Source organism: Diabrotica undecimpunctata, chromosome 10 (assembly GCF_040954645.1).
Source record: "Diabrotica undecimpunctata isolate CICGRU chromosome 10, icDiaUnde3, whole genome shotgun sequence".
Classification (NCBI taxonomy): Eukaryota; Metazoa; Arthropoda; class Insecta; order Coleoptera; family Chrysomelidae; genus Diabrotica; species Diabrotica undecimpunctata.
Genome location: NC_092812.1, coordinates 8557102 through 8576368, shown reverse-complemented (window position 1 = coordinate 8576368; position 19267 = coordinate 8557102). Strand labels below are relative to the sequence as shown.

Sequence of the window (19267 nt, the reverse complement as noted above, 5' to 3'; positions counted from 1 at the left end):
TTTTCAACATATTTCTGGAAAAGGCGGTCAGGGATGCCCAAATAGACAACAGAGGAAACATTTTTAATAAATCATCCCAAATTTTGGCATATGCAGATGATGTTAACCTAGTTGCCCGCACAACACGCAAGCTAGAAGAAATGTATACCACCTTGTCAAAATATGGGCCTGCAAGTAAATGAGGAGAAAACTAAGATAATGGCATCAACACCCAACAATAGAGCCAGAAACATCGGCCACCAATTCACGGTCGATAACTCTACCTTTGAAGTGGTGGACAAATTCACATACTTAGGCTCCCTGATCACCAAGGAGAACGTCATGACAGAAGAAATCAAGCGAAGAATAATCCTAGCAAACAAAAGCTATTTTGGACTGAGTAGACATATGAGAAGCAGAAACTTAAGCCAACAAACAAGTGTTGACATATGGATCGGAGACATGGACCATTTCCAAGGCAGATAAAAACCTCCTGCTTATATTTGAACGAAGGATCCTGAGAAGAATATTCGGTGGCATCTGTGAAAATGGTGTTTGGAGAAGGAGGTACAACTACGAGATATATCACAGATATAAACATATATTTGGTGGTAAAGACGTAGTATCTCTTATAAAAATAGGAAGACTAAGATGGGCAGGACATCTGGCAAGATCACAGCAGAACAACCCTCCTAGAAGAATCCTTATGTCACAACCCGTGGGAAGTAGAAGTAGGAGTAGGCCAAAACTCAGATGGAGGGATGGTGTAGATGAGGATGGTAGAAAAGTAGGCGCAGCAAATTGACAACAGTTGGCAATGGATAGAACTGACTGGCGTAATAGACTTGAGAAGGTCGAGGCTCTTTTATAGGGCTGTAGCACCAATGATGATGATGATTTTCTGAGTAGTTCTTGTACCGACTATGTTTTTTTATTGTACTAAATCAGTTTCATAATCTGTATAATATTTATTATCTGGTTGGTTTCTATTCTCCGCATTTTAGTTTTTACATTCTTATAATAGAAAAAAATATACTTTTTATGTTTAGAACGTCTACGTTTGGTCGTTAGAACGACCAAAAGACTATGTAGTAGGTACCCACATCTATTATATGAAAGATAGAAGGAAACTATGTATACTTGCTTTGCTGGAAATTTAAAATATTTACAACATCAGTCTGACGTGTTTTTATGTGGATAAAAGAAACAATAAAAATGTTCGACTATACAATGGTATTGAGTCACAAAGAAATCTTTGAATCAACCGTTTCGTGGAAATCGGCATTATAATTACAGAAAATAAAGATTTCTGATAATTTCAATATACAACACATATTGCCTTCGACACTTAACGGTAGAAGAGGAACAATTATGTATGTCCACAAGGAAACTAAATTCCTGTAGTTGGCGTTAATCTAACAATATTTAAAGTGTTTTTACCCATATATTTAGTGGCTTCAAACATGTACATCCAGTTAGCACTGATGATGGAATATTAATTCCGAAAACGTTCTGTGATGTAGCCCGATAGGGTTTTTATTATTATACCTTTTATAAAGCATTTTTTTAAATAAAAATTTTGATTATTTATGTGTGTTCAATAGACAAAATTTTTATGAAATATCACAGGAACTGGTTAAGTAAATTTTAAATAGACGGAGAATAAATTAAACACCAAGTTAAATTCGATTACTTAGGAGCTTCTAGTATATAAAATATACATGCAAAACGGAGAGCACCGATGACTGTTTTCGGAAAGTTTGAGGGATTTATGGGTTAATAGCCCATAATAAATAATGAGAAAACTGTACAAAGTACAGAATATTGTATTCATTGTTGCAATTATTACAATATTGTATTTAATAAATGTACAGAATATTGTATTCATTATATGCTATAATTAAGTTATATTCTAGTTTACGTAGATTATTAACAAAGTTTTTTATTTTTTGTTTCCAGATTAGGGGGCAGCGGACCAGTAATCTGGTCATACTTTGCGGAATTCCAACCTAAATCCAAGAGAGGTTCCATGCTTTCATTCATGGCAGCTTTCTGGACCTTGGGTAACTTATTTGTAGCTGGATTAGCATGGTTGATTATTCCAGCAGATATTGGTTTCAAGAACCAGTATTTTGTGTATAATTCATGGAGAATATTTCTTCTCATTTGCTCATTTCCATCCTTTATTGTGGCGGCTTTACTGTTCTTCTTGCCAGAAAGTCCCAAGTTCTTACTTACACAAGGTAAGAGTGAAGAAGCTCTTGCAATATTTAAGTACATTTACCATGTAAACACCGGGAATGATCCCGAAGACTATCCAGTTAAACATCTCATCTTCGAACAAGAAGAGCTCACTCTGGAACAAAAAGCCAAAATTGCAAAGAGAGGCAAATATACCAATATGCTTGTTGATATTTTAGATAATAGTAAACAATTGTTTGTTTCACCAATTTTGAAATTCACAGTTATTTCAATTACCATCAACTTTACATTTCACATTGGGTAAGTACTTTTTTATTTCTTTTATCAAAGTAGATTTCCTGTTTGTTATGTTTAGATTCGCATATGTATTTATCTATATACTTCTGTGGATTTTCTTCTTACTTTTCTGATTAATGCGGGATAATTACGGTGCTCGCTTGATTGGCTTAGTAAACAACTTTCCTGGGGTTTTAAGGATTAAATTTGAAAATATACGTACATAAATTACGTATTTTATGTAATTTATACGTATATAAATTTAACTAAAATTTTTGAAATAAAACAAATATTTATTTTTTTTATGTTTCAAAATATATTTTTTGCAGTCTACATGTTGCTTCATAAACTAGATTGAGTGTTTTCAGATATTTTATTAAATAAACGTGTCCATAGAGTATTTATAATAGTACCTATTCGTATCAGGATTTAAGTTATAGGTACAGCTCTCACTCCCTCAGGTGGCGTGGCACCAAAAATAAATTTTCTGACACATCTGAACATGGTTAGCAGGCTTTTAAATGGTCCTATAGAGATGTTCACTAAGACCCAGATGTTTTCTCTTCCATAAGAGGGCCTTCAGACTAACACCGCTAGTTGAGAAAGTTATAGGTGTCATCTGTACAGTTTCTATTCCCTATTGTCTACTTATTTTTATCTGAAGATATCTACACTTGGCACTTTTTCGATTATACTTAACACACAAATTATTTTTGTTAGTGATCGTCACATCAATAAGCGTTGCTTGTCTAATTAGTTTATTAAGTAGTATAAAATATAGTCTATTATATGCTGCTGGCTTCCAAGTCAGAAGAGTTTTCAAAATAAATTTTTTTATGGATCTACTTACTGCTTCCTAAACTATATTTCCATCCATCCAATGACACTACAGCCCTAGTCGGGCCTTGTCTCCTTCAGTAAGATTCACCAAAGATCTCGATCTACTGCTGGTATTTTCCATGAACGTGTTTTTAGGAGGTTTTTGGCATCCTCATCTACTTTGTTCTTCCATTTCTTTTTTGGTCTTCCAACAGGTCGTTTTTCTTGCATTCTTGCGTTTAGTAATTTTCTGGGAATTGTTCTCTCATGCATCCGGACCACGTGTCGTGCCTACCGTAATCACTGCAGCCTAGTGTATTGTGCTAGTGCTGGTTTTTTATATCGTTTGTATATTTCTTTATTACATTTAATTAGCCAGTTGTTATTTTCACTGATTGGGTCCAGTATCTTCCGTAATTTTTTTTTGAACACATTTAACGCATTACTAACATACTATGCGCCTGCTTATTGGTTTATAGATTCGGAGTTTTGTTTTCCGGTGAATATCTTGCGATTTGAATATGTGGTTCATGGCGAAATATCGTTTATTTTCTAGCATAAGCCTTCTATTTATTTCAGGTTTTTGTTTATTATTTGCGACCTTATTCCTTATTCCTAAATACTTGAATCTGTTCACGTGTTTTATATCATCTATAAAGAGTCGTCGTTGTAGTCTATTTGATCTGTTTTGTACGAGTAATTTTGTCTTATTTGTATTTATTGCTAGCCCTACAACTTCTTCACTTTGTTTCAATTCAACGTAAGTTTCTTCTATCGTATCTTTTGCTCTGCTCATTATATTGATATCATCTGCGTAAGATGCCAATTGGGTGGATTTGTTTGTAAATATACTGATCACGTAAATTCATCGCATTAGTGACTGGTTATTAAATCTTGTAATAATCTTTTGTTTCCCATATTTCTCATCTTCTGGATAACTAGTTCTTAGCTCATTAAATTCTTTGCCAGTTCCCTTTGCTATTTTATAGTCATCTTTAATCCTTTGTTAGCTTTTTACTGATTTTAGGAATAACTGTTTTTATACCTTGTCATAATCTCTTTTTGCAATTCATTATTTCACAAAGTTTAATTTTTTTGACATATCATTTGTGCACATCTCAATATTAAATGTTGTTACCTTTCTCACTTGGTATTTAAATTGTAAACGGATCGAGTTAAACCTTCTGCCACTATACCCACTGTTTTATTTGTCTTTCTTATTAAATTAACTTATTTTTAGGCTAATAGATTAAGTCCACATTCAAAAGAATGGGAAAAAACTGATTTATGTATAGATGATTTTTCATAACTCTTTTTTCGTTCTGCTTTTAGATACTACGGTCTTATGATGTGGTTCCCTGAAATGTTTAACAGATTTGACGAATACGCTAAAATTCACAACGGCGCAGAAGCTGGTGTATGTGAAGTTGTGGACTACGTTGTCAGTAGTGGAAGTCATAGTGACAGCGTTTTATGCAGTGACAAGATTTCATCATCTGTATTTTTAGAATCATTGATAACAGTGTCTGCTGCATTACCAAGTAACATTATTGCTGTATTGGGAATGGACAGACTGGGTAGAAAATTCTTTTTAGGTAAGTTTATTACAAAATATCTATTAATAAATTGTGTAAAACTATCCAGAAATCTAGGTTATAATTAATTTAGTATATTTCGACACAAATTACACTAAACGGTTCTTTGTGAAAGAGTGTATTACAACTTAAGAAATTGGTATCTAACTGAAGCTCGGATTCGGTTAAAGGCAATCAATATTTAATATACATTCGGAAAGAAAAGATCAATAAAATTGATTTAACACTCGGGAAAAAAGCTTAGTCCCAAGTAGTCCAAACTTTTTGTCACTCGACTCATTTATCTAAGCATTCTCATTTCTACCACATGCATTCGTTGTTCCTAATTCTTTCTAACTACCCAACATTCAGTTTCGTGCATTATAGCTGGTCTTATGGCCGTTTTATAGAATTTTCCTTTCAATTTCATTGACATCTTTTAAAAACCCAATACCCTAAATTTCCAGATGTTAATTATGTAAAATTTCTCTAAAACATCTGATTAGAACTCCCAACGAATCACCCTCTATATATTGGTTCACGCTTCCTGGTAGTAAGTTGATCATATATATTTGTATTCGCTCATGCTTTAGCTTTTGCTGTCGATAGTTTAAGCTTTCTTTTTGGCGACCTTATAATTTTGACGATGTGTCGGAACTATTTTCTTGCCAGTTTTTGTATAGTTTTCTCTTCCCCTTTATTTTTTATTGTACTCCATTTAACCACCACCACGTCTCTTTATTCTTAAACCTCTTTCCTGAGGAGATTAAATCTCAACGATTAAAGTGTGCACATACATAGACTTCATAACGGAAAATTGTTAAACTGATTTAGGGAGATTCTGAGCGGCAACATCCAATCAGATCTATAAAAAATAAACATCACAAGACCGAGACAATTGGAAAAAAGTTGTACAGTCAGCCAATACCCACCTAGGCTTGTAGCGCTAAAAGGTGCTTTTACATATTGATTAGGATATGTAATTTTATTGCTTACATTTCTATGTAATACATATATTAATTAGCTAATTATTTTTTCTTTTTCAGTGTTCAGTACAGTATCATCTGGATTATGCTCAGCATGCATGTATTTCGTTTACAACAAGACTCATAATCTAATTGTATCTGCAGTATTCAGTAGTGTTATTTCATGCGGTAACGCTGCTTTAGATTCCCTCATCACTGAAATCTTCCCTACTCATCTAAGGTAAAAGATAACAAATAATATTTTTTATCATTGTCAACATCTTTATTTAAAATTATTCCATATAAACAGCCTCATACTAAGAGGATTTTCGCAACATAAAAGTCTTACAAAAGGTAAGATATTCTACACAACATAAATTAAAATATCTCCATATAATAATATACCTGCACTTAAAGATATCTCCATAATTCAAAGATGATACAATGTTCCAAAACCCATCGCCATAGACTCCAGGTCGTAGCAGTATGGATTGTATTAAAGTGGTTAGCAAATTGAGAGAAAAATTAGTTAGAAATAAAAAAAAGTTTAATCACAAATAATAATACTTGACACCGAGTGCTCAGGCTTAGCATGAAATAAAAAACAATGTTATCGGAAAAACAATCAGATTATCTTCTCATCTGGAAGGGTCAACTATCCTAAGGCAAGTGCTACGGAAATCACTACGGATTCATAAGATTAGCAAGACAAACGAGATTCAAGAGTTCTTATGAATAATGAAGTTATCGATAATAGATAACAGCTAGGAATTTTAAGGTAGTACAAACAGGAATGAATTCCTTCACCTCAAATAATAATTGATAGAAATTAAGCTTAAACCACTTTTTCAAATATCTAAAAAACAGAAATTTCCCTCAACTAAAAATATTCCATTAGAATAATTAAGAGGTAGCTTACAAGCTACCGAGTCAATAAGTGTAGGATGTCACGACCGATGTTGTAATGGCTACATTGTTTTACGGATAAAATAACTGATGAGAATAATGGTACCTATAAAAAACTTACTGAGGATGATCTAATAGGATCGAAAACGCTCGGAAAAATTTTTAAATCCATTTTGGATAATTTTTAATAAATTTTAATAATAAAATTTTATACCATTGTACAAAAAGAAGTTTTTACTTCATTGTAATTTTTTTTTAACTATGGTATACCTACAGTCGACCACTGGGAATTTCTCTTTTAAATTTGAATGGTACTTTAATAATTTAAATTTTCACTTACAAATTGAACAACAACAACACAAATATTAAACATGCTCCTCCTTCAGTTGTAGAAAATATTCTACAGAAGCTATCTCCACCCTTTGTTGACAAACGTATACCTCGCTCAGGTGACTTATAGACGAAAAAAATTATTTACTAAAAGAAATAACATCATCCGAACTGGAATATGCTATTAAGATGAGATGCATATTTAACAACACAGCGCTGGGTCCAGATCAGATTTCATACATTATGTTACGAAAAATGGGAATACTGGTTTTTACAATTCCATGACAACAGGTGCACTGTTTATCGACATAAAAAAGTGTTGATGACAATATTAATTTAAACATACTGTGTAATAAACTTGTATTTCTTGGAGTTACAAAATCCATGGCATATTTACTATCAGATTTATATAAAGACAGAAACCTATCGATTCGAATAGGTCATAATATCATAAGGCCAATGATTACATCAAAAGGCATTCCACAGGGAGCTCTTTTAAGTCCACTACTTTTAACCAACATTGTTTGTTTACAATATGCTGATGATATTGTCATCTCTTTAGAGAAGAAAACGTACATCGAACGTATTGCTGAACTAAAACATATAATGTACAACTTTAGCTCCACTTTGTGAAATGGCTTCACTATTTTGTACCAAAAGTGTACCGTAGTATTTTTTTCTAAAACACCCCATTAAAGATTACACTGTATCCGTACAGGACAATGCCATAACAGTTGTTTCAGAATTCAAATACCATAGTGTAATACTTGACAGAAAACTGCTTTGGACTTTAACTACACAATTAGTCGCTGCGAAAAATGTATTAATTTTCTTAAAATCTTTGTAAGAGATCGTGGGGTGCAAATCAAAATATTGCATTAAATTTTTATCTAATTTACGTAAACTTGATAGAATCCAATTTAAAGCTTGGAAAATTGTGTTAAGGTTGATGAAAAGCACTCTAAATAAAGCACACTGGTTCCACCTCTAAAAACCCACTCTCATTACGCAGAGAATATTTGGCAAGCAAATAGTTCCTAATCCAATATTATCGCTGCAACTATAAGCCAAAATAATTAATCAATTAAGTACAGCTGATCATTTTTCTTAAAAAAGAATTCCCCACCACTTGCAAAAGCATTTGTAACTTGCAATGAACTTAATTTAATAAATTCTCCTTGTAATTATTGGACTATTTGGGAATTATTGGACATACCACACCTGACAAGTGTTCTATCCTCAAACATTATTATTCCTAAATACCAAACTGAACTTTGTCATAATACTCTCAAGGAGATCTTATTATTCAGATTAGGAGAAGTAACTATTCAGATTATATTACAATCTATACAGATGGCTCAAAATTAGTAACATCCAGTGCTTACTTTGTACCAAAAATGAAGATTAAAAAAGCATTTACTCTAAATAATCAATCCAGTATCTTTTCCGCTGAAGCATGTGTTAGATAGAAAGCCCTTGAATTGTGTTGTAAGAATCCGTGGAACAAAATTGTTATATGCAGTGATTTATTATCAGTATTAAATGCATTACAACATTTTAAAGTTACAGTTAACAGCGATATATTCATATTAAAATATATGTCATATGTCATCATATATTTATCATATGATGTTAAATTCGTATGGGTTAATGTACATTTAGATATATTGGATAATAGTATTGCGGATTCAATAGCTAAAAATCCACTAAAGCACTCACATATATTGATTAAAGAATTGACCACATGTGATCTCATTGCATATGTGAAACAGTATAGCCAATTTTAATGGGTTAGACGTTGAATTCAGATCGGTGAACTATAATAAACTAAGAATAAAAGTAGATCATGGATGTTTTCCGAAACATCTACATAAAATCGGAGTTCTCCCAACAGATAAATGTGATTGGAGAACTAGCACAGCTGATCTAAACCACATATTCTTTAACTGTCAATTACATCTCAATACCAGTACGTGGCTGCTTGAAGAATTGCTGAAAGCAGGTTTAAAGATGCCATTAAACTGAAATGTACCATTAAGTAAGATAATACAAAAAATTAAATTAAAGATGTAAATGAAAAATTGATAGTTTGAATGGATATTTCCTTTTATGTGTACCTATTTGTTACCCACCTATCTATCCGTGGTTTTCATCCCTGATTTTTATGGTATTCATCCCTGAGAGTGAAAGTGTCCTCCTTGTACAATCCTGAATGAATGAATACTAATATTTGTATGGAATTACTGACTTAATGTTTTAAACCAATGCAAAAATATAAAAAAAAAAAGATTTTCACTTGTTTATGTTTTCTTACAGAGCTACAGGTATTGCTGTATCCATGGTTGCTGCTCGTCTTGGTGGCATAATCGGAAACATAGTAATTGCTCAGTTACTTGACTTATACTGTCCAGCACCTACTTTTATCGTGACTGGTTTATTGATAGGAGGAGGTCTTCTCTGCTTGTTCCTTCCAAACACCACTCAGAAACCACTTCAATAGACGAAACTATCCACATCTAACCATATTTTATGAAGATTGACTTGCGTTCTAAGTTTCTGTTATGTTAAGAAAATATGTTTGCCATTTATTTACATTTTGGTTCATTTTTGTAGTGATTTAGATGAACCGTTTTAAGGAAGTCATAAATCAATAAAAAAATGATCATTTTGTAATTCACCTGGAGATAAATATATCTTCATAATTAGTATTAGTAACGTAAGAAAAATTAGTTTAGTTGATAGAGTTTATACATTTTCGTCATGTATTATATAAATAAATAAATAAATAAATAAATAAATATATACATAAATATTATTATTCAGAAAACCTGTATTACCTATATGTTAACATAAATAATATAAAATGGCCCAACAAACAAAAGTAGAATCAAAAACAAATAGAAAAGAAACATAAAAAATTATAAGATTGCAAATGAAATGTAGCTAGAAAAAGTAGATAATAACTGAGTACAACTTAGCAAACAAACGTGAAAATAAAAAATCAAATAAAAATGAAAACCACAGGAAGAGGATATAGAATGCGATGCATACGAATTAACATAACTATGTCATTATACAGATAATCGAATCTTAACTTCAGAAAAAAAAATATCACCACAGAAACTACTTAAAAATAGAAGTCACAGCATAAAAACACAAATAATGTTAATATGATATGGATAGCTATCAATATTTAAATGCCTCGGATGGTGTCTCGCAGTCCGGGTGACCACCGACGCTTCCTTGAATCCAGGTCAAGGAGTGCAAAATGGGCCAACGGCCACGCGAATGTTAGTGATCAGGCATCGTGTGGAAATTCAGCTACTAGTCCACAGAAATTAAAACTCAGAAAATTAATTAATGTCGGTAGATGGAACATACAAGAGCTAAAGATAATCACAGGTAAACTATCAATTATTGGAAGAGAGCTGGCAATATATAACATTGACATCTCTGGACTAGCTAAAACGCATTGGTTAGAAGAAGGCCATTTTAGAACACATAATGGCAACTCTGGCAGTGAGACCCAGAACTATACAGGTGCTGCCATTTTGTTCTTACCAAGATTACAAAAGTAAAGTCAAATATAAAGCTGTGAGCGATAGGATAGTTCTCCTTAAACTGGAAGGCCACTGGAAAGCCTCCTTAAACTGGAAACCACAAAAAGTCAATATCATACAAGTTTATGCGCCAATCAGTACAGTGGCGACATTATAGTCGAGGAATTCTACGAAAAATTGGAAACAATTACCAACATTTCAAATAAAGAGCTAACCTTAATATGTGGTGACTTTAACGCAAAAGTCGGCAACACTACAGAGAATGACGACCTAAAGAATGTACTAGGAAAGTTTGGCATAGGTCAGAGAAACGCAAGAGAAGAGCGCTTAATGGAGTTTGGTATCACAAATAATTATTTTATTATGAATACTCGATTTAAACACCATGTATGCCGACGTTATACTTATAAAAGTTCTGGAGATAGGTCTAGAAATCAAATTGACTAAATCCTCACTAATATTCGCCGGGGATCATCAATACAAACAGTCAGATTATATCCAGGGGCGATACGTGGATCATACCATACTCTCCTCGTAGTAGCTAAAGTAAAACTCAAACTGAAAGCGCCCAACAAATGCAGAGAGACAAAGAGGATAGAACTAAGAAAGAAGGACGACCTTCTTCAAGAAGTTCAAAAAAGTATGCCCTCTACTGGTAAGGCTACATCACAAGAAATATGGAAGACTATTAAACATTGTGTAACAATACCAATTAATCGCTCAAAGGTATATAATCCAGTGAAACAATAACACTGGATAATAGATGAAATCCTTAAAAAGAAATCTTTGCCAAATCTTCGTACAAAGTAAAAGGGGAAAAGCTAGTTTAAGAGATCTCGACAAAGACATAAAACGAAGGTGCAAAGCTGATAAACAACAATACTATCACAATATATGCAAAGAAATTGAGACCCATGATCAAAACAATCAGCCAAAAGGCTATTTAGAAAAATACGATACATAACAAAAGACTTTAAAAACAGAACTTGGGTCGTTGCAGACCACACAGGAACCCTGAGAACCAACAGAGAATATATAGCAACATGCAAATTATATTGCCAGGATCTATATAAAGATGATCAACGCCAGGAACTTGTTCCACAAATTCCTGAAGAAATCGAAGAAGAACCTAACATACTCGAGAATGAAGTAAGACTGGCGATCAGTAAACTTAAGTATAACGAAGCACTAGGTTCAGTTATGATAACAACAGAAATGTTCAAAGCTACAGACGAAACCGGAATAAAATTGCTTCACTTGCTCTGACAAACATGAACAAAATATGGCATTCCAAGCAATGGCCTGACTACTTGACAAAATCTACAATAACGACAACACATAAAAAAGACAGCTTCCATAAATGCGACAACTATAGAACCATCTCTCTTATCTCACGTGCCAGCAAAATAATGCTACACATAATCAATGAAAGACTGAAAACTTTTCTACAAAGATAAATACCCCAAGAGCAAACTGCATTTGCCAAAGACAGATATACTCGAGAACATCTTCTGAACATAAGACAAATAAAAGAAAAATCCAGAGAATTCAATATCCCACTATACATTTGTTTTATAGCTTATCGCAAAGCGTTCGATAGGGTCAATGGCAACACTTGTGACAGATACTAAAACAAGTAGCCGTACCACAATAGTTAATTTCGCTTATAACTGAACTACTGGAACACACAACTCGAACAGTTAAAGTGCTTGATACACTTCAAACGAACAAGGAGTCAGACAAGGATGTATACTGTCTCCACAATTGTTTAATATATATGGTGACCATATTATGAGAAGAGCGCTTGAAGGATGGGAAAAGGGCATCTCAATAAATGGCCGAAAAATAAACAACCAACGTTTTGCAGACGACACAGCCCTTCTTAAAAATGAGTTAATTGATCTCATACGACTGGTTGAAAACAAAAGTCAAATATTTGGTCTGCAGTTACAAATATCAAAGACAAAGGTCATGATAGTGGATAGACTACATAGGATCTCCACACATAACAACGATTAACCGGTTTGAGGTTGTGAGGTCATATTTATATCTGAGATCAATGATCACAAATACAGGGTCACTACAGGAAAAAATAAAACGTAGATGTGATCTAGAAAAAGTCGCAAAAGGAAAGATGGCCAAATTATGGAAGAACTCTCAAATTCCACGAACTCTAAAAATGACGTTGATCAACTGCTTATTATTCTCAATACTACCATACGGATGTGAATATTGGACCCTACGACAAGCGGAATGAAGAAAAATAGACGCCACTAAAATGTTCTGTTGGACAAGAATGTTTGGTGGACCGTCCACAGGACAAATAATTCAATTCTAAATGAGCTAAATTCAGCAAACGGCTATCCAGCAAAGTCCATCTCCAACAATTAAAATACTTTGGACATGTTATAAGAGCAGACACAAAAAACATGGAAAGATCTAGAGATTATCCAAAGAAAGGTAGACGGCCGAAGATCGGGAGGAAGATAGATCGATCAAATTACAAGAATATGCCAAAGACCTATGCGTGAGTTAAAAGAAATGACCAGAAACAGAGATCTTTGGAGACGGACAATACACGACATGACGATGACCACTACACTCCCTCCGGGGGGTCAGGATTGAAGAGAGAAATCTATCGATATGGATATCTATCCATATAGATATCTCTGAATAATTACGGATATATAATAATGAAGATACAAACATTCCCTGAGAAAAAGTAAAGGATATATGTATATAGTATGCTTAAGATGGTTTAATTAATATTAATAATTAACCAATTAATATAATTAATGGGTTACTTAATAAGACGATTTGATTAAAATAAGAGCAGAAAATAGGTCATGGAAAAATAGCTAAGAACAATCAACATGAAAACCCGTAGATTTAATATATCGGCAAATAGGAAAGTAAACGTGACTAGTAGTCTAAGATACAATAATACGATTTCTAACAAATAAAAACGATAAATTAATAATATAATCATCGAAAAAAATCGTAATTGAGATAGGCCACGAAGTCTAGCCATCAAATCAACAGCACTTTGACGATATTTACTACGATGCTCCTTGATTATTGTCATTAGTTTTGCTTTGACCCTATCCTCTGTAAATGGAATACATTTTTGTCGTAGGAAGCTCTACTTGACGGATTTTCGATCTGCCATCGTTGGAATGCGTTCAACAAGGCGGCTGTGATAAGATACATTATCCAACAATATAATAGAATTACTAACAATACCCTCGAGAACCACTTCTCGAAGCATGTTCACGTCTTATAAGTCAATACCCTATTTTCTTCGATATAAAAACAAGACGCCATTTTGCAGAAAACCAGTATCACTGCCAATATGGGCGACAATTATGGTCCTGGCCCTTGTCTAAAGGTACTCGCAATTCTGTCAATAAACCTTTGTTTATAACAAAAGCTTGCCAAGCATTTGTTACTGTTCTATATTGCTAATATGTATCGGACTGGGTTGTAAATAATAACATCAGTATAGGAAATACTACCGACTTTAATTATCACTCCAAAACGTAATGCAAATAAATATACATTAATTAAATGATCCTCCCGTCGGTCTCGTCCCGTGTTTCTTCCCAGCTGATTGTGACGTAACCGCACTGCATGGTTGCCAATACATTACACTCCTCCCTCCTGTATGAATCTACTCATCATAGTCCTCCAAATACCTTGGAGGTTTCCTTATTCGAGCAGGTGACTTTTTAACTTCAGCGGCCTGCTCTACAATTTCTGGTTCTGGATTGAGCTGAACAAATTCGTTTGGATGCAGAAACAGCGGTTGCGGAGTAACGAGTAATTTTGTTTCCATCGAGGTTGACGGTGTCACTTCGTCTGTTGTTTCTTGGTCACACACCAAATCGACATTCTGATTTGGTCAGAATGTCGACGTAAAATTTTACCATCAGGGGTTTAAAGTTTGTAGCTTAACGGTCCAGTGGTTTCAATTATTTTGGAAGGAAGCCACTTTTGACCACTTACTCTCTTGCTTAGATAACATCTCTTTTCTAAAGTCAACGATCAAATAATGAACCCAATTTTCGACTCATTAATATTTCTGATGGGCATCTCCCTGTTGTACAATGGGGTGTAATGTGCTAATAAGGTTTTTCTTTAAAAATTGTTGGAACTCAGCTGATGTAAAACAAGTTCCGTTATCTGATACGACGACATCTGGGATGCCATGAGTGGCAAATAAACCCCGTAATATATCTATAGTCACAACACTAGAGGTATTTGGAACGATTTTAACCTCCAACCAGTTCGAGTACGAGTCTATGATAATCAGAAACATTTTTCCTTTAAATGGACCGGCAAAATCGAGGTGTACTCTTGTCCATGGAGCTCTAGCCCACTCCCACGGATGGATTGGAGCCTTTTTTGGCATGTTTCTAGACTCCTGGCACTCGCTGCACGTATTTACTAGGTGTTCGATTTGTTTGTCGAGATTTGGCCACTAAACATATGAGCGTGCCAGTGACTTCATTTTTACGATTCCGGGGTGTGCTGAGTGTAGCAAATTCAGTATTGTTTTCCTCCCTACAAGTGGAACTATTACCCATATACCCCATAACAGGCAGTCTTGATAACAACTAATTTCGTTTTTACGTAGTAGATAAGGAGTATATTCGTCTGAAAATTTAATTTTCTCATCAGGCCAACCTTTCCAAGCCCACTGCAAAACTTTAGATAATACTGGGTCTTTCTTTCTAATGTCTTTGGCACAGGTTAGTTTTTCTGGGATGTTCTCAAGCATCAAAACGTCATCTGAAACGTCTTTTGTGGCAACCTGCTAAGAGCATCTGCATTCTGAATTTTTGAACCTGGTACGTAACATAATTCGTAATCATAAGCAGATAACATAAGAGCCCATCTAAGCATTCTGGGTGACAGTATCTCTGGAGCACGTTTTTTCGGATTAAAAAAACCCAACAATGGTTTATGGTCCGTTCTTATGTCTATTTTCCTGCCATATACATATTCATGGAATTTTTTAATGCCCGATATTATGGTCAGTGCTTCTTTGTCGATTTGTCGAAGTAGATGATGGAGTACGGCTATGGTACGCCACTGGATATTCACGTCCCTCATCATCACGTTGACTAAGCACACAACCTACTCCGTAAGGGCTGGCATCACACGTCAAGAATAAATCTTTTTGTTTACTGTAATGTCCTAACACAGGTTCTTTCACGAAAATTTCTTTTAATAAATCGAAAGTTTTTTGTTCTATACCACGCCACTGCCAGGGAACATCCTTTCGGAGCAGTGCATGTAACGGATTCGCAATTGTTGCCTTGTCCTTTAGAAAAATATGATAAAAATTTAAAAGTCCAAGAAAAGCTTGCAACTCGGTTTTATTGGTTGGCGCAGGTGCACCAGTTATGGCCGCGATTTTGTCTTTAATGGGCGTAAACCACAAGAAACTAGTTTTTGTTTGAAACACGCACTTTTCTTTGCGCAAATGCTTTGCGTCTTTTAATCTAAATCTATTTCTGAGCTACCGACAATTAAAATGTCATCGTAATAAGGTGGTGCACCATGAATACCCGTTAATCTAGTGTCTATGAATTTTTGAAGAACTTGTGGAGCTACTGATATACCGAACTGTAAACGATTACATTTAAAAGCCCCTTTATGAGTAATTATTGTTTGTGCTTCAGCAGCTTCGCGGTTGACACTTAATTGCAGATAAGCTTGCGCCATGTCCAGTTTTGCAAAAACTTTACCGCCCGCAAGTGTGGATAAGATATCCTGTACCGATGGCACTGAATAAGGTTCCGGGTTTAACGCTAAATTCAATGTGGATTTGTAGTCACCACAAATCCTAACCTCCCCGTTTTCTTTGCAAACAGTCACAAAAAGTGCACCCTTTTGGGTGCGTAATCGGCTCTAAAACCCCTTGCGCAATAAGCCTGTCCAGTTCAACTTCGATTTTGTCTTTTAGCGCAAATGGAACTTTACGAGCTTTACGCATAACCGGCTTTACATTTTTGTCCAACGAAAAACTTACTGGGAGACCCCGGTAAGATCCCAAATCTGTATTAAATAAATATGGGTATTCTTCTGAATAATAATTATTCATTGATAAAATTTGACTTACCCCAGCTATTGTTAAACCTAAACTATCAAACCAGTTTCTTCCGAGTAGACTGGCGCGATTGCCGTCCGTGACTATGAGAGGAAGTGTTGCTGATCTTTGACCTCTCTTTACCTCCACTTGACACTTACCCAGTGTGGGTAACACTGTGTTTTGATAGTCCCGTAAAATAACACTAAATTTATCTATTTTTTCTAGATTTTTACTAAAGATTTTATGGTAGGTTGATTTGCTTATCACTGAATAACTCGCGCCCGAGTCAACCTTCATTTTCACTTTTTGGTCATTGAGTAGCACATCTACTAAATATTTATCGGTAATGCTATCAGACGTCACGTTATTTAACGAAAATTCATAGTCACCACTTTGATAAAAATATTCTGAGTGTTCCCCTGAACCGGCTCGGTATTGGACGTAGATTAAACGCTAATCTGATGTACTTTGCGTTTGTGATTTTGGTTCTTCTTTTTAGCAAAACAAGCTATTTCGATGTGTCCAACTTTCCTGCAATATGTACAGGTTGATTTAATGTGTTCGCAAATTTCAGGAGAATGTTCCCTTTCGCACCGAAAACATTTCTTTCTTTCGCGATTAGCTAATTGTTGTTTGAACTGGCCCAGTTGATTTTTATGAAAACTTACCGCGTTTACATCTGTCCTCGACTCACTTTCTCGTAGCACCGTCAAACTTTCCACGGCCACCTCGTGTGCAAGGCACGTGGCTTGCGCGTCCTTAAGTTTTAACTTATCTGTGGCTAGCAACTTTTGCTAGTTTTTGCTAGCTTTGGCTAGCTGTAGCGATTGTCGGTAATACCACAAACGAGTCGGTCACGTAGCATTATGTCAAGGCTAGTTCCGAAACCACAGGGTTCTGCCAATTTTCGTAATTTTTTCAGATACACAGATATTGTCTCACCAGTCTGTTGATTTCGACGATAGAACTTACCTGCACACAATTTCCGACGTTTTTGTAGAAAAATGCTTTTTTAACTGGACTATGATTTGGTCATAAGTTTTATCAGACACTTTGGACGGCGTGACCAAAGATCTAATAATCTCGTATGTATTTGGACCGCACAAACTTAAAATGTAGCTTTTTTCTTATCAGGGTCCGTAATGTTATTTGCCGTGAAGAAAAAATCCATACGCTCGACGTATGATTCCCAATCTTTGGAGTCACCCACGTTAAACTGTTCGATGTTTCCGAATGCCGCCATCTTGCACACAATTTGCTTTATTTATCACCGGGACGAATAATGCACTTAAACTTTCACACACACGGATCCCATCCTCGTCGCCAAATAATATGTATCGGATCGGGTTGTAAATAATAACAACAGTATAGGAAATACTACCGACTTTAATTCAAATAAATATACATTAATTTAACGATCATTCCGTCGGTCTCGTCCCGTGTTTCTTCCCAGCTGATTGTGACGTAACCGCACTGCATGGTTGCCAATACATCACAATTGCCAAACTTTAACAATTATATATCCGGCATTAACCCGAGTCTCGTCAAGGTAATAAATCTTTCTATTCGCCGCACGATATTCCCGAATTGATTGTAGATAATTATGGTGCCATGATATTATTTCTTTACGCCAAGTTACTAATGGTGAGGTACTTCGGCGCATGAGTAAATAAAAATAATTACTCAGCATAATCAAAGAGAGGAAAATACAATGCTTGGGTCATGTGTTGAGAGGTGAAAGATATGAATTACTCCAAATCATATTGGAAGGTAAAGTGCAGGGCAATATATCAGCTGGAAGACGCCAGAACTCGTGGTTGAAAGACCTGAGGAGATGGTTTGACTGCTCATCCACAGAAATCTTTTGTGCAGCAGTTTCCAAAGCTACAATTGCCATTTGGATCGCCAACCTTCGAAAGGAGACGGCGCAATAAGAAGAGGAAGATATTATTTCCTCGTTATCTGTTAAAATGCAATTCCGGTAGCATTTTATATATCGATAATTAAGATCATCTAATTTTAGGCTAATTATCGATTTCGTCTATTTTACTACAGCTATGAGAGTTGGAGCCCTATTGTCAAAAAAAAACGTATGTACAGTCCCGCGGAGAATATTTTTTGGGTTTCTTTAATAGGTTTTCGTCCGCATTGATTTGTATTTAAAAGTTTTAAAATATTTCAGTGTTTTACGCACAATACGTCCAACTGTAACCACTGTTAATCCTGTCAAACAAGAACAACGAATAACAGCTTCCGTTGAAGGAAGTCCTTTTTTTAGTCTATCATATACCTTCCAGATAATGTTTTTGTACCATTTAGTATATCTATCCATTTTTAATCTGCCAACACCAGACGGCATTATATACAACAAATAGTTTTACTTCAAAGTTGTTTCCTTCTTAAGACTTCATCATCATCAGTTGGTGCCTCAGCCCTTCGTGAGCCCTGACGTGCCTCATAACATTCTTCCATTCTTCCCTGTCGAGTGTCTGTCTTCTCCATCCCCTTAATCAAATCTCCCTTAATACCAAATACATGAGTTTAGGTCGCCCCTTGTTC

At 34.9% G+C, this 19267-nt stretch overlaps 1 protein-coding gene across 2 annotated transcripts in view; it reads left to right on the top strand.

Annotated features, from left to right (window-relative positions):
- LOC140452511 (synaptic vesicle glycoprotein 2B-like) overlaps positions 1 to 9863 on the top strand; it is a 109074-nt gene extending 99211 nt beyond the window's left edge. For both annotated transcript variants that reach the window (XM_072546819.1, XM_072546820.1), the window contains exons 4-7: positions 1939 to 2481; positions 4609 to 4871; positions 5897 to 6056; positions 9368 to 9863. In XM_072546819.1, the coding sequence (XP_072402920.1) occupies positions 1939 to 2481; positions 4609 to 4871; positions 5897 to 6056; positions 9368 to 9551 (1150 nt within the window). In that variant the 3' untranslated portion in view covers positions 9552 to 9863. The remainder of the gene's footprint in view (positions 1 to 1938; positions 2482 to 4608; positions 4872 to 5896; positions 6057 to 9367) is intronic.
- The last annotated feature ends 9404 nt before the right edge of the window (positions 9864 to 19267 follow it).